General features: G+C 36.0%; 1 protein-coding gene across 1 annotated transcript in view; it reads left to right on the forward strand.

Annotated features, from left to right (window-relative positions):
- The window catches only part of LOC115300731 (A disintegrin and metallopeptidase domain 3-like), a 79,809-nt gene extending 64,175 nt beyond the window's left edge, over nucleotides 1-15,634 (forward strand). Inside the window, exons 14-16 of the mRNA XM_029950242.1 lie at nucleotides 9,034-9,196; nucleotides 12,570-12,620; nucleotides 15,470-15,634. Of these exons, the coding sequence (XP_029806102.1) occupies nucleotides 9,034-9,196; nucleotides 12,570-12,618 (212 nt within the window). The 3' untranslated portion in view covers nucleotides 12,619-12,620; nucleotides 15,470-15,634. The remainder of the gene's footprint in view (nucleotides 1-9,033; nucleotides 9,197-12,569; nucleotides 12,621-15,469) is intronic.
- The last annotated feature ends 646 nt before the right edge of the window (nucleotides 15,635-16,280 follow it).

Here is a 16,280-nt window from a genome sequence, read left to right on the forward strand (position 1 = left end):
TATGAACATTGGGTACATGTAACAGCTCTTCTGTATCCTTTGGGTATATCCCTCGCAGTGCTATTGCTGGATTACAGGGGAGTTCTATTGATAGTTTTTGTGGAACCTCCACTCTGTTTTCCAGAGTGGCTGCACTAGTTTGCATTCCCACCAAGAGTGTAGGAGGGTGCTGTTTCTCCACATTCTTGCCAGCATCTATATTCTCTTGATTTGTTAATTTTAGCGACTCTGACTGGTGTGAGGTGGTTTTATGTTTAGATCTTTCATCCATTTGATTTTATTTTTGTGTATGGTGTAAGGAAGTGTTATTCATTAAGTATACTGGCCTGTAGTTGCCTTTTTTTGTTGGGTCTCTGGTTTGGGAATCAAAGTGATGCTGGCTTTGTAGAATGAGTTTGGAAGTTTTCTTTCTATTTCTATTTTTTGGAATAGTTGAAAATGTTTATTAACTCTGCATTAAATGTTTGATAGAATTCCTCTGGGAAGCCATCTGGCTCCAGGATCTTATTCTTAGGGAGATTATTGATAACTGATTCAATTTCTTCACTGGTTATGGGTCTGTTTATATTTTCTATCTCTTCCCATTTGAATTTTGGTAGTGCATGTGTGTTTAGAAATTTGTCCATTTCTTCTAGATTGTCCAGTTTGTTGGCATATAATTTTTCATAGTGCTCTCTGATGATTGCTTGTATTTCTGAGGGATTGGTTTCAATAGATCCATTTCATTTATGATTCTGTCTATTTGGGTATTTTTTTTTTCCTGAGGAGTCTGGCTAGAGGTTTATCAATTTTGTTTATCTTTTCAAAAAACCAACTCTTGTTTTCATTGACTTGTTCAACTGTTTTTTTGGACTCAATATTGTTTATTTCTTCCCTGATCTTTATTATTTCTCTTCTTCTGCTGAGTTTGGAGTTCTCTTGCTGCTCCCCTTCTAGTTCCTTTAGATGCTTTGTTAGATTTTGAATTTTGCTTTTCCTAGTTTGTTGAAATAGGCCTGGATTGCAATATACTTTCCTCTTAGGACTGCTTTTGCTGTGTCCCAGAGTTTGGATTGTTGTATTTTCATTTTCATTTGTTTCCATATATTTTAAAATTTCTTCTCTAATTGCCTGATTGGCCCATTCATTCTTCAGAAGAGTAGTTTTTAACATTCACATTTCTCGAGGTTTTCCAGACTTTTTCCTAGGATTGATTTCAAGTTTCATAGCATTGTGATCTGAAAATGTGCATGGTATAATCTCAATTCATTTATATTTATGGAGGGCTGCTTTATGACCCAGTATGTGATTTATCTTGGAGAACGTGCCATGCACACTAGAGAAGAAGGTGAAGTCCCTAGCTTTGGGATGAAGAATTCTAAATACATCAACTCCATCTGTTTTAATGTGTAACACGTTCAGGTCCATTGTTTCTTTAGTGATTTTCTCTCTAGTTGATCTATCCATTATTGTAAGTGGACTATTAAAATCCCCTGCAATTAGCACAGGGATAAGAATCCATAAGATTGTTTCTGTTTGTGATTAATTGTTTTATGTATTTGGGTGCTCCCGGATTCAGCGCATAGATGTATATTATTGTTAGCTCTTTCTGATGGACAAACCCTGTAATTATTATATAATGCCCTTCTTCATCTCTTGTTACTGCCTTTACTTTAAAGTCCAGTTTGTCCGATATAATTATGGCTACTCTGGCTTTCTTAGATATTTCTCCACCCCCTTACTTTCAATCTGAAGGTGTCCTCAGGTCTAAAATGATGGATTTTTTAAATCCATTCTGCTATTCTGTATCATTTGATTGGAGAATTCAGCCCATTTAAATTCAGTGTTATTATTGAAAAATGTGGGTTTAGATTCTAGGTTCTCTAGAACTCTCTAAACTCTGTAAAGTTCATATTTGTAGTGGTGTCTCTGCTACTTTGTATTCCTTGCAACATTTCCCTCATAGAGTCCCCCTTAGGATTTCTTGTAGGGCTGTTTTGGTGGTGATGAATTCTCTCAATTTTTGTTTATTTGGGAAAACCTTTTATCTCTTCTAGTTTGAATGACAGGCTTGCTGGATAAAGGATTCTTGGCTGCATATTTTTTCTGTTCATCACATTGAAGATTTCCTGCCATTCCTTTCTGGCCTGCCAAGTTTCAGTAGATAGCTCTGCTACTACACTTATGTATCTATCTTTGTATGTTAAGGCCTGTTTATCCCTAGCTGCTTTGAGAATTCTCTCTTTATCCTTATATTTTGCCAGTTTCACTATGATATGTCGTGCCAAATTTCAATTCAAGTTATGTCTGAGGGAGTTCTCTGTGCGTCTTGGATTTCAATGTCTATTTCCTTCCCCAAATTGGGGAGGTTTTCAGCTATAATTTCATCAAGCACCCCTTCAGGACCTTTTTCTCTTTCTTCTGCTTCAGGGATTCCTATGATAAGTATACTGTTCCGTTTGACTGTATTACTCAGGTCTCGAATTCTCCTTTCATGCCCCTGTATGAATTTCTCTCTCTTTTTTCTCAGCTTCCTCTTTTGCTATAACTGTCTTATAATTCACCTAGTCTCCTCTCTATCTCTTCAATCCATGCAGTGGCTGCCTCCATTTTATTATGCACCTGATTTATAGCATTTTTTTAACTTGTCACAGCTATTTTGAAGGTCCCTAGTCTTTGTATCAATAGCTTTTCTTATGCTTTTTTTAAGTCAAGAGTTTAATTTTATGACAATTGTTCTAAGTTCTTGTTCAGTTATGTTATTTAAATCTGATTTGAGCAGTTCTGTGGCTGTGACTTCTTCCTGGAATTTTTTTTAGAGGAGAGTTCTTTCATTTTGTCTAGCTTTCTGTCTCTTATCAGTTTTAAAAGCTCGTTATGCACTGTGCATCTGTTAGTGTTGCTTTATTAAAGGATCTCATTGAATGTCCATGGTCTGTGGTTTCAGGAAGTGATTTTTTAATGGTGTCTCTCAGTTTCTCTTGTTGTGCCTCTGATTATTTTATTTCCCTACTCAGTGATATTTGGGACTCTCCACCATGTATCCTTTGGCTTGTTTTTTGAGGTAGCCCTGAAAAGGAAAACAGACAACATGCAGGGAACAAAAACATTCAAATGCACAGACAAATTAAACAAACAAGCAAACCAAAAGGGGAAGGGAAGACTAGGAAAGAAAAGGAAAGGAAAGGAAAGGAATGAAGAAAGGAAGAAAAAAAAAAGGGAAGGGGACTGAGATAACAAAAGGCTATGGACAGTCTAAAGGCTTATAACCAGCCTAGGGGAGAGATAAGGATGAGATAAGGGAAAATGTATCTGGATGGTGAGAGAAAATAAAAGAAGAAAAGAAACAGGGAGGGAAAAGGGCTGATCTCCCTAGGTAGGTCTCCAGGGGCTGCTCTGCGAAGCCCCGCCTTGGTGGTTGCAGGGAGAAGAATGGCAGCTCCCCAAGCTCTGCTCCAATCAAACATTGTAAGCATTCTGTTTTGAGTCCGATCTCCCTGTGCCATGGGTGAGCCAAGCTGTACTTTCCAAACTCTGCTTTGCTTCCAAATCCTAATCCATGCACTTTAATGCTACTGCCAGAGATGAGATGCGTTTTCGATGGTGGACAGACTCCCAGCCAGGATTGCACAGGGGGCAGAGGCAGTGGCTGTTTTTCCTGGTGCCTCCTGGAATGGGCACTGCTGCTGCTGAGCCCAAGGAAGGATTCACCAGCTAGATGGGATGGATTTCTTTCCCAGCACCCAGCGGTTATATATGGGATGACAATATCTTTCTCTGGCCCAGGGCGAGTTCTTTATCTCTTCTCTAGAGACAGTTCTATGAGTGTTTTCAGTCTCTTTCTCTTCCCCTTGTCTCTCCAGGGCACTGCGTGCTCTCCCTGTGTTGGGCTGGGGCTCCCTCCTCTCTGCACCTCTGGGGCCGGCTTTTTTTTTAATTTCCCCAGTTTGCACTCACTCACTCAGGCATCTTTGGGGTTGTGTTCTTTCTGAAGTCTGTATGTTCTCTCTTGCCGATCAGAGACCCTTCAGTACTACTCAGTTTAATAGATGCAGGCCAGCCAAGACTACAGAGCAAACTACTTCTCCACCATCTTGCCTTGTCCTCCTATGTCTTTTGATTAGAACATTAGTCTATTTAAATTAAAAGGAATTATTGATAGACATTGCCATTTTATTACTTGTTTTGTGATTGTTTCTGAAGATTTTCTCTGATACATTCTTGTCTTTCTGATTTTCATGGCTTGCTGGTTACCTTTAGTAATATATTTGGATTTCTTTCTCTTTATTCTTCGCATATGTATTAGTGGCTTTTGAGTTGTCTTTACCATATGATTTATATATAAGACCTTTTGCATATAGCAATCTATATTATATTGATGGTAATTTAAGTTTGAACCCATGTTTTACTCCTCTCCTCCCTATGCTTTAGGTATATGGTGTCATATTTTACATTCTTTTAGTTTGTGAGTTTCTTGACTAATTTTTTTTGCATATATGTTCATTTTTACTGATTTTGTCTTTCCTCCCTTCATACTATTATTTTGGTCTTTTATTTCCACCCAAAGCGTCCCCTTGAATACTTCTTGGAGAGCTTGTTTAATGATCATGAACTACTATAGTTTTTGTTTGTCTGGGAAACTCTTTAGCTCTCTTTCTATTCTGAATGATAACCTTGCTGGATAGCATATTTTCTGCTGCATGTTTTCTCATTCAGCACTTTGAATACATCATTCCATTCTTTCTGACTTGGAAAATATTGCTTAAAATACTGCTAAGATCCTTATAAGGAATTCTTTGTATGTAGCTGTCTTCTTTTGCCTTGCTGCTTTTAGTATTTTTTCTTTTCTTTTCTTTTTTAGTTTTTAAAAATGTTTATTTCTTTTTGAGGAGGGGAGAGAGAGAGAGGCAGAGAGAGAGGGAGACGCAGAATCTGAGTCAGGCTCCAGGCTCCGAGCTGTCAGCACAGAGCCTTATGCAGGGCTTGAACTCGTGAACTGTGAGATCATAACCTGAGCTGACGTTGGATGCTTAACCAACTGAGCCACTCAGGCACCCCAATTTTTCTTTATCACTATATTTTGCCAATTTAAGTACATTATGTCTTGTGGGTACTTTCATTGATTTTTCAGGGGGTTTTCTCTGCCTCCTGGATTTGGATATCTATTTTCTTCCCCAGATTAGGAAAGTTTTCATCTACTATTTCTTCAAATAAGTTTTCTGCCTATTTCTCTCCCTCTTTTTCTGAGACTCTTATAGTATGGATATTATTATATTTGATGAAGTTGCTGAATTTCATGTCTATTCTTGTTGTTTTGTATATTTTTTTGTTATTGTTCAACTTGATTATTTCTCACTACTGTCTTCTAGGTCATTAAATTGTTCCTCTGCTTCCTCCAGCCTGCTGCTCATTCTATTAACTGTGTTTCTCATTTCATTTACTGAACTCTTTATATATGCTTTGTTGTCCTTATCTCTGTGTTAGTGGTCTCACTGATGTCCTCCACTCTTTTCTCAAGTCCAGTGAGTATCCTTTTGATCACTGCTTTAAATTCTCTATGAGGCATGTTACTTATATCTGTTTCACTTAGATCTCTAACCATTGCTTTGTAGTCTTTTATTTGTGACATTTCCTCTGTCTTCTCATTTTGTGTAAGTCTCTGTGCCTGTTTCTGTGTGTCAGGAAAGTCAGTTATGTCTCTTGTTCTTGAGAGTAATGGCTTTATGAAGATGTTCTATAGTACCCTGCAGTATAGTGTCCCTCCGTTCTTCAAGACCTGGAACTTCTAGGAGTGTCCCCAAAGTACTCTGTTGTTTACTCCTGGCTGCTTTATCCTTCAGGCCCCTTATCTGTAGAGGCTCTCTTTTCCTGTTGTGGGTGGTGTTTGGTCCCTGACTCAAAGGTGACACATTTTAACAAGGCAGAAGATGAGGTGTTGGCAGGGATTTGAGCCAATATTCTGGGGAAAGGGATCTGCTATTCTGGGACTGAGGCAAGCCTGACTGGGAAGAGTGTTTCTTCAGAAACACAAGGAAGTGAGGCTTTGTATAAGCAAGTTAGGCAGTGAGTGTTGATTCTGGTTCTACAAGTGGCCCTGTGTTCATGCTAAAGGATGGGGGAGGGAAATGGAGCTTTCCACGTCTTTAGTTTCAGAAATGTCTGTGAAGCCTGCCTCTCTGGAACACATTCAGAGATGGGCCACTAACCCCCCTCCTCCCACTGTGCACCCCAGGCACACTTCAGATCACTTTCCATGCTGTATGTCCATAGGCTGTTTGCCTGCCTTCTCTCCAAGAGTAGCCCCAATGCCTCTGAGGTCTCCCACAGCTAAGCATGCTGACCTTTATGACTCTAGGCTTTAAGACCTCTTGGTTGCAAGAACTCACAAAATTCAGGCCCTCTCATTTTCCAAGCCAACTGCTATGTAGATTCATTTTCCCTTTGCACTACCTTGTGTGCTAGCCTGTCTTTCACCCTTCTCTGCAACCTTGGCACCCTCTCTCCTACAGCAGCCATGATCCATTTCTTGCCAAAGTTACATATCCACACTTCTTACACTCTTCAATGTGTCCTTTCTTTCTCTTTAGTCGTGGAGTTTGTTCTACTAGTCTTCAGGTCTATTTCTCGGGTATTTGAGATGATTTGATAGTTATCCAGTTATATTTGTGGGATGATATAAGTCTAGGGTCCTCCACTCTTCTGCCACCTTTTGCAATCTCAAAATTAAAATCTTTGTACTGCAAATGATACAACAAGAAAGTGAAGGCAAACTCTACTGTGGGAGAACGTGTTTGAAAATTGTATATCTCATATAGGACTTGTAGCCAGAATATATAAAAAAAACACATATAAAATTGAGAAAGGCTTTAAATAAACCCACATAAAATTGAGAAAGGCTTTAAATAAACACATCTCAGAGTGGTTGTGTGGCTCTGTCGGTTAAGCATCCAACTCTTAATTTCAGTTGAGGTCATTATCTCATAGTTTCATGGGTTTGAGCCCTGGGTCAGACTCTGCACTGTCAGTGTGGAGCCTGCTTGGGATTCTCTCTCTCCCTCTCTCTCTGCCTCTACCTTACCCACCCTGTCACTGTCTCTGTCAAAAGTAAATAAATAGACTTTAAAAAATTAAATGAACACATCCTTGGGGGTGCCTAGGTGGTTCAGTCTGTTAAGAGTCTGACTCTTGTTTTCAGCTCAGGTCATGATCTCATGGTTTTGTGGGTTTGAGCCCCACGTTAGGCTCTGTGTTGGCAGTACAGAGCTTGCTCAGAATTCTCTCTGTCTCCCTTTCTCTTTGCCCCTCCCCTACCTACACTGTCTCTGTCTCTCTCAAATACATAAATAAAAACTTTTAAAAAATCACAGAAGATAGATAAATAGCCATAAGCCCAAGAAAAGATGCTGAACATTCTAGAAAAATGAAAATCAAAACCATCATGAGATACTACCTCACACATTAAAATGATCATAATAAAAAATATAGGCAACACAAGCTATTGAGAATGTGGGGAAATTGAAATCTCCTTGGGGCTCTTTTTCCAGCATTGCTTCAACTCTGGTATCTCCTTTCTATTCTCTACCCAGTAATCAACTCTCTAATTAGATTTAGACTGATACATATATTTATTTACATATATGTATATATATATATGTATGTATATATGTGTGTATGTATACACACACACACACACACACACACACACACACACACACTCACATTTCTTATCTTTCTTACCAAGGACTTCTGGGAGACTTCTAACCTTTTTCCTGCCTGTAATCGAGAAGCATCTTTCTCACCAGTGCACCCTGTAGATTCTAGCCTTTTCCACTGTTGTGAATTCTTCCTCTGCCTCTTTAACTCATTGGAAAGTCAGTACTTTGCTTAGGACTCCAGTTCTTTGTGTTGAAATCAGCAAGTTTTTTATAGGTAAAATTAGATTTTTCTTATACATCAAAGTCATGTTTTCCTTCCTTTAGATAAAGTTTGCATTTCCTATTGTCTTCCAGACATTTCCTGCATGTCTTTTTTCCTGTTTTACAATTTCATTGTAAGAGGGCTAGTTTGGTTCAATTAAATGAAAATATTTTATCTTGACCAAAGTGTAAGCCTTTTCTTTTTCCTTAGAATAATGGATTTTGTCCAATTAATCAATCCAATAATGATGAGTCCAATTTCTTAAATTAGTCTTTAAAATAATTAAGCACATGAGAAGGAAGCTTTAAGTTAAGGTGAATTGACAGAGAGTTAATCTTTTCTGATGGATAAAGCAAGAAGGAGAGCTTTGAAAGTGTCCAGTTCTATCATAGCTTAAGTTTGCTACATATTTATTTTCAATTTTTGTGCATATATTTTGCCAATTTATTTTCTGAGTCATCTTTTTGGGTAAGTCACTTCTTAGAAACACATAGTTGGATTGTGTCTGCATTTTAAAATTACTGAATTTTTGTGTTTTGAGCGGGCATTAAGATCATGTGCGTTAAACATCGTCATAGTTGTTTTGGTGGTAATTCTGGTTCTTTAATTTAGTTTGCTGTATTTTAGTGGTCTGGCTTATTTCTTTTGTTTAATTGAATCAAGGTTTCATATTTTTATTTCCCCAACTTTCCATAATGTCTTTGTAACACTTAGGGGAATGTCTATTTTCTAATTAATACAGCCAAAATTAAAATAGTATCACTTATGCTGGTAACATGAAAATTTAACATAGTTTACTATTATTGTCTTTTAAGAGTGATTGTATAAAGGGGTTAAAGTACGCTTAATGAGCAATGAGTAATGTATAGAGTTGTCAAATTGTTAGATTGTACACTTGAAAGTAATGTAACACTGTATGTTGATTCTATCTCAGTAAAAAAGAAATTTAATAATATCAGAAAAAATTTTTATTATTTTAGTATTTTTAAAATGTTTTTGTTTTTTGGAAACATTTCTAAATGTATATTGTTTATTCTACTAATGTATTATTTGAATCTAAAATTCTTATAATTCAAATTGCTAATAAAACTTGAATATCATTTTTGAAAAAGTTAAAATGTATTCTCATGTTTTCAGAGAAAGGTCAAAACATACCTGCAAAACGACATGCTGCTTCTCCAAAAAATGGTCTCTTAATCAGTTTCTACATTTTTCTGCCTTTACTTATTTTAATTGCCATCATTGCTCTTAAATGGAATAAAATAAGATTTTGGAACAGAGAGGAAACAGTGAGTGGAGGGTAAGTAAATTTATTATTTTTAAAAATTAATATTAAAACCCATTTGGAGAGGAACTAAAAGGTAATTCAGAATATAACAAGTGGGCCTTAAAAATGTTGACTTTGGATTTTTGGATGAATTTGGTTACTGTCTTGAAATATTGAGGCTTATTATATGTCAATTTTTTTCAGATTTCAAGTAGTTAGTTATTATTCCTTTTCTAATAGGTCCAGAAATAAACAAAGCTACTTAGTAAATTCACAGTGCCTTTCGAATTGAAAGCCATGTTTGCTACACATGCTTGTCTACTACCTAAGCAACCTTTTTTTTTTTTTTTTTTTGGCATGGACATTTAGTTGTTCCAAGGAGATTAATAGAGTTAGAGAAGGAAATTTTGTAAGTTAAAGATGTAGAAGGTGAGAAAAATGTTTAAAAAACATGATAGGAAAAGGAGAATACAGATGAGAAAATTCCCACTTTACTTAATTTTGCACATATGTTTCTAAAATTAGAATTAAGGCACTTGAAATGGACACCACAATAAATCTAGTTAATATCTGTCACCGTACATGATTACAAAATTTTATTTTCTTGTAATGAAGACTTAAGATCTATTGTCCTAGCAAGTTTCAAATATGCAATATTTTATTATAATAATAATCACCATGCTATACATTATATACTCATTATTTAATTATTTTATGACTGGAAGTTTGTACCATTTGTCCCCCTTCACTCATTTACTTATTCCACAACCCCAACTTCAGCAATCATCAATCTCTTCTCATTATCTATGGGCTTGTTTATTTATTTTTGTTTGTTTTTAATTTGATTCCACACAGAAGTGAGTCACATGGCATTTGTCTTTCTCTAACTTATTTCACTTACACACAACATTTTTCTTTACCATATCACCAATACAAGCCACAATTTTACTCAATGGATATTCAGGAAAAAGAATGCAGAAGTAAAGATAAATAAGTGGGTCTCATTGTTCTATGTAGAAGGGAAAATGTCTCTGTTTCTCACTTGTGCAAATAAAGATAAAATAATGATATAAAGCTTCCACCAAAACAACTCTCAAGAAAGTGGATTTATAGGAAACATATCTCAACATAAAAAAGACCACATATGAAAAACTCACACCTAATATCATGCTCAAAGATGAAACTTTGAGAACTTTTCCTTTAATCCTACAAACAAGACAAGGACATCCACTCTTGCCACTTTTGTTGACATAGTATTGGAAGTCCTAGCCACAACAATTAGACAACAACAATTTTTTTAAATCCAAATTTGTAAGGAAAAAAATAAAAATTGTCACTATTTGCAGATGACAGGATACCATATAGAGAAAACTCTAAAGACTCAAACAGGGGCGTCTGGGTGGCTCAGTCAGTTGGGTGTCTGGCTTCGGCTCAGGTCATGATCTTGTGGTTTGTGGTTTCGAGCCCCACGTCGGGCTCTGTGCTGACAGCTCAGAGCCTGGAGACTGCTTCGGATTCTGTGTCTCACTCCCTCTCCTCTCATACTCTGTATCAAAAACATAAATAAAACATTATAAAAATTGGTATTTGTTAAAAAAAACAAGACTCAAACAAAAAAACTGTTAGAACTAATAAATGAATTCAGCAAAGTTGAAGTATACAAAATCAATACACAGAAATCAGTTGTGATTCTATATAATAATAATAAAGTAGAAGAAAGAGAAATTAAGGAAATAACTCCATATACCATTGGAACAAAAGGAATAAAATACTTAGGAATAAACTTAACCAAAGAAGTGAAAACTACCAGACATTGATGAAAGAAATTGAAGATGACACAAATGGAAAAATACTTCATGCACATGGATTGGAAGAATTAATATTGTTAAACTATATATACTACCCAAAGCCAATTACAGATGAAAAATACAATCCCCATCAAATTACTGTTTGGCATCGTTTACAGGACTAGAATAAATACTAAAATTTTTACAGGACCACCAAAGACCACAAATAGTCAAAGTAATGTTGAGAAAGAAGAACAAAGCTAGAGGTACCATAATTCCAGATTTCAAGGTATAGTACAAAGCTGTAGTAATCAATACAATATGGTATTATCACAAAAAGAGACACATCAATCAATGGAATGAAAGAAAGAGCATAGAAATAAACTCAGAATTATATGGACAATTAATCTGCAACAAAGGAGGCTAGAATATGCAATGAGAAAAAGACAGTTTCTTCAACAAATGATGCTGGAGAAACTGGACAGCTACATGTAAAAGAATGAAACTGGACCACTTTTTTATACAATGCACAAAAAAATAAACTCAAAATGGATTAAAGACCTAAACATGAGACATAAAACCATAAAAATTCTATAAGAAAAGAGAGGCAGTAATTTCTTTGACATTGGTGTAGCAACATTTTTCTATGTATATCTCCTCAGACAAAAATAAAAGCAAAAATAAACTATTGAGACTACATCAAAATAAGCTTATGCACAGTGACAGAAACCATTAAGAAAACAAAAAGACAACCTACTGAATGGGAGAAGACATTTACAAATGATATATTAGAGATAAGTGATTTAATATCTAAAATACATAAAGAATTTATACAGTTGAACACCAAAAAACTCCACAAATAATCTGATTAAAATATGGGCGGAAGACTTGAATAGACATTTTCCCAAAGAAAATATACAGATAGCAAACAGACACATGAAAATATGCTCAACATAACTAATAATGAGGGAAATGCAAATCAAAACCACAATGAGATATGACATTACACCTGTCATAATGGCTAGAATTCTCCCCTCACCCACAAAAGAACTAGAAATAACAAGAGTTGGCAAGGATTTAGAGAAAGAAAGAAACAAGCAAACCCTGTGCACTCTTGGTAGGAATGTAAATAGGTGAAGGTATGGTGGAAAACAGTAACAATAAAAAAAATACCTAAAAATATTATACTAAATGAAATAAGTCAGACTGAGAAGACAAATGTTTTGAGTCCATTTATGAATGGTAAAAATAGTGAATAAACAAATGAAAAGCAGAATCAGACCTATAAGTATGAAGAACAAGTTGATGGTTGCCAGAGGGGAGTGGAGTTGAAGGGTTGATTAAAAGGGTAAAAGAGATGAAGATACTAATGGCATGAATAAGTTACGGTAATAAAACACACAGCATAGAGAATATAGCCATGGACATTGTAATAGTGCTGTAGTAGGACAGATGGTAGGTACACATGTAGTAAGCATAGCATAATGTATACACTTGTCAAATCACTAAGTTGTATACCTAAAACTAATGTAACATTGTGTGTCATACTCCAAAAAGAGAGCAAAACAAAAAATTACAATGGTTTCTAAGCCTAAAGTAATGCTATTTCTGTTTTACAGATCTCTATCAGAAGACAGCAATATTAACAGCAACCAGTCATCAAATTAAAGGTAAACTGAAGGAATAAAACTATTAAAAATGACATAATTCATAGTTTAAAAAATTTAACAATACCTTAATGTAAAAAGCTATTATTCCATATTCCATCATCTTAATTGCTATTTATCAGTATACTAAAACAAAGACTAAGAGCATCTGATAATTTTATTTTATATTAATTTATAAATATTTAATGTTAACTAATATTAGCCAGAGATTTATTAACCAACATTTTGGTAATAAGAAATGACTTTAAAGAGATTTTAAATATGTTCTTAAAATATTTATGAGCCATCATACATCCTGCTTCCACATTTAAGGTTCTAATTTGATAGATTTACACAGACTGACTCCCAACATTTATATTTCTTCCTCCCTTAGGCCCCATAGTTATCATTAACTTTATTTTAGAAATGAGGAAACAAACATGAAAAATTTAAGTAAGTATCCATGTGTACATAATTTTGGTAAATTTTGAAGCTGGAGTTTCATTAAAGACAAACAGACTTCATGATTTAACTCTTAAAGAGCTCAACAATTTGGAGACATCTGGGTGGCCTTGTGAAGTAAGTGTCCAACTCTTCATTTCAGTTCAGCTCATGATCTCATGAGATTGAGCCCTACCTCAGCTCTGCTCTGGGCATGGAGTCTGCTTGAGATTTTCTCTCTCCTTTTCCCTCCATCCCTCCTTTGCTTGTGCATTCTCTCACCCAAAAAGTACCCCAACAAAACAAAACTAAAAACAACAAAAAAACCACACACACACAATTTTGACACATATAGCATCAAATATGCCTGGTGAAGGGAAATGAAATTTACATTTATTAAAGAACAGTTAGATATCATGCAAAATGATAAGTGCACCATCCCTCCAGAGTAGAGAGACAAATTCTTTACTATAAGATAATGTACATTATCTGTATATGTTTACGTATACAGTTGTATATACACGGATGTATGTGAATATACCTGTATATATTTAAATGTTTAAGTTATATGCATAAAGAAACATAATATTTTACATATTAGACCTATCACTGGGAGTAAATGGAAAAACTTAAAAATTAACCATGAGTGAAAACAAGAGTTTATTCAATTACTAATCTGCCGCTCCTCCTTATCTGACTTTGATGGAGAGTTAAGTCAATGGATCTCTGTTTTCCCATCTGCCACACACACAAAAATTATAACTACTACCCTCCATGTAAGATAGTCTTATTTATCAGTAGGGATAGTTACCAGAGTTGGTGGTGAGGGTGAAGCCAGATAATGGATTTAAATAGAATTGAATAAGTGCGCCCTGTTCAGCAAGAGATATGTAAACAAAGTATTGGAGGAGTTGCAAGTATTGACTCAGCTCAGCTTAGATATTTAAAAAGAGGTATTTGACTTCCCCAGGGTCAATTCACATGGGACTTTTATTTAAATGTAATGGATACAGTGCAGCTAGAGAGACTGAAGGCAAGCAATGAGCACCAGAGAGATACCTCATGCACCTGCCACAAGGTTCCTTACTTTAAAATTTAAACAGCCCATTATAAATTCTGCTGCCAACGTCTTGGCAAAAAGGGAAACCAAGCATCCAGGCTTTGTGAAAGATAAAGATAGAGCTTCTCCATTCCAGCCTTAAAGGCATAGAGCCAGCAGAGGTATCCATGCATATATCTAGGCAGGAAAATTTCCAAGCATGTGAATGATCCAATGAAAAAAATAAGTCAGGAATGTTTGATGAATAACAGTGATGTAAGTGTAGCTGGAGCAGAGTTAGTAAGGGAACTGTGACAGTGAGTAGGTCAGACAGTAAAACTCTTGTAGGCTGTGAGAGGTGTTAGGGCCATCTGTGTTTTGTTCTGAGTGAAAGGGGAAATCACTGGAAGATTAACGATCAAGACTTCTGGTTTAAAAGGTTGGTTTGTTAAAAAAAAAAAAATCAAAGACTGGTTTGTTGAAAATAGTTTGTATGGTGGCAATAGGAGAAATACAGAAACCGGTTGGTGGAGAATCTACTGCAGTAATCCAGGAGGGTAAGGATGGTGCCTCAGACCAGGGGTAGGAAAAATGGTTTTAGGAATATATTTTGAAGGAAACCAACAGAATAAACTGGCAGTGTCAATATAAAGTGTAAGAAAAATGTGCTTAAATAATGTTTATTGATAAAACAATACGATAAGAAAGGTTAAATGTAAACATAGACCTGTTTTCAAATTTCTGCTCTTATGAACATTGCGAGAGAAAATCTACAGGGTTAATTGTGAATCAAGACAAGTGTCTGGTATGCCATGATAAGGAGCTTCTTTTCTCACACACGAGAAAGTATTTCTCATATAGTTAAAGTATTGTTGAAGTAGTATGGGAGGGATTCAGCATGATCTGGTTTGCTTCTTTACAAATTTAGGGAAGAAGTCAGACTCAGTAAGAACTGGAGGCTAGTGATACGGCCCCACGTGTGCACAGATGGGACATCTGTGGGAAAGGCAGAAGGCCTCTTGAAATACTCTTCCTCTGAAGAGAAAAATAGGCTAGTAGTTATTTATTTCTTCACATATTCTACTGTTCTTTTCCTCTCTGTTTCCTTGCTAGTGATTTTCTTTAATGCATGTCAAGTGTAGAAACTGTGTAATTAAAATGTTTGTGAACACTACTTTCAATATTTCCTTTTACTGTGGCTATCACAGACAATTTAGGAAAAAGAAACCTGGGCTGACAAATTATGTGAAGCACAGGCGTAGATTATAGCACTATAACCAGCGTCCTATATACCAAGGATTTGTTATACCTCTAGCTGCCTGGTAAAATGAGATCACATTTATTAACAATTAAAATTTAACATTTTCCCTTTTCTATATATTTTTTACAACAGTGACTAAACAATGTCAAAAATCCATAGGTTGGAGAAAGGATATTACCAAGACATTCACCATTAACTGACCGGATTCAAGAATGAAAAAAACATCTATTCTCTCCTTCTGTTATGGCTTAAAGCTTTCAACTTCACAAACAAAAATAAATCTTGAGAGTGAAAGTATGTAGGCTTGTGTCTATTGATTCTTCTATGTGCTGCAATCCTTTATGGGGGAAGTAAACAACTTTTGAACCAGAGAAGCTGTCACATCCCCTGATGTAAACACTCCTTGTTCACTGAGGACACCCACAGTCCATACCTCTCTTAACTGCCCATGATTCCCTGCCCTATCCCTTCCAGGCTTTGGGATATTGAGAAGAAATATTGCTAGGTAAGGCCAGCCCCAGAACCCCAAGATAGTTACTAACATCCATTCTGTCTTTAGGGAATTGTTTCAACTCTGTTCTTGGCCATAGATAACTGTTGTGTCTCAGGAGATGATTCTGTGGCCTCATGTGAATAGAGATCTAGGAGGTATCATTGTCCTTTGGGGAACCCAGACTTGCTCCTCCTTCTTTGCTGGAGCTGAGCTTTCTGGGTAAGATTTTCTTGCTTTAGGGTCCTCCTACCCATCTCCCTCTTACTAAGATGAATGGACTTCTGCATACCTCTAAACATTGTACTAAGCATTCATAAGAAAGCCATCAACCTAACTGGAATCTAATAAGAACCTAGAGAGTCTCCTCAGTAAATAAGGATGTTCCTGATTTAGGGGTGGGAGTACCTTGCCACAGAGGCCAAGAGATTTCTTTTCCAAATGTCCATCAAC

The sequence above is a fragment of the Suricata suricatta genome, chromosome 1, assembly GCF_006229205.1.
Source record: "Suricata suricatta isolate VVHF042 chromosome 1, meerkat_22Aug2017_6uvM2_HiC, whole genome shotgun sequence".
NCBI classification, from domain to species: Eukaryota; Metazoa; Chordata; class Mammalia; order Carnivora; family Herpestidae; genus Suricata; species Suricata suricatta.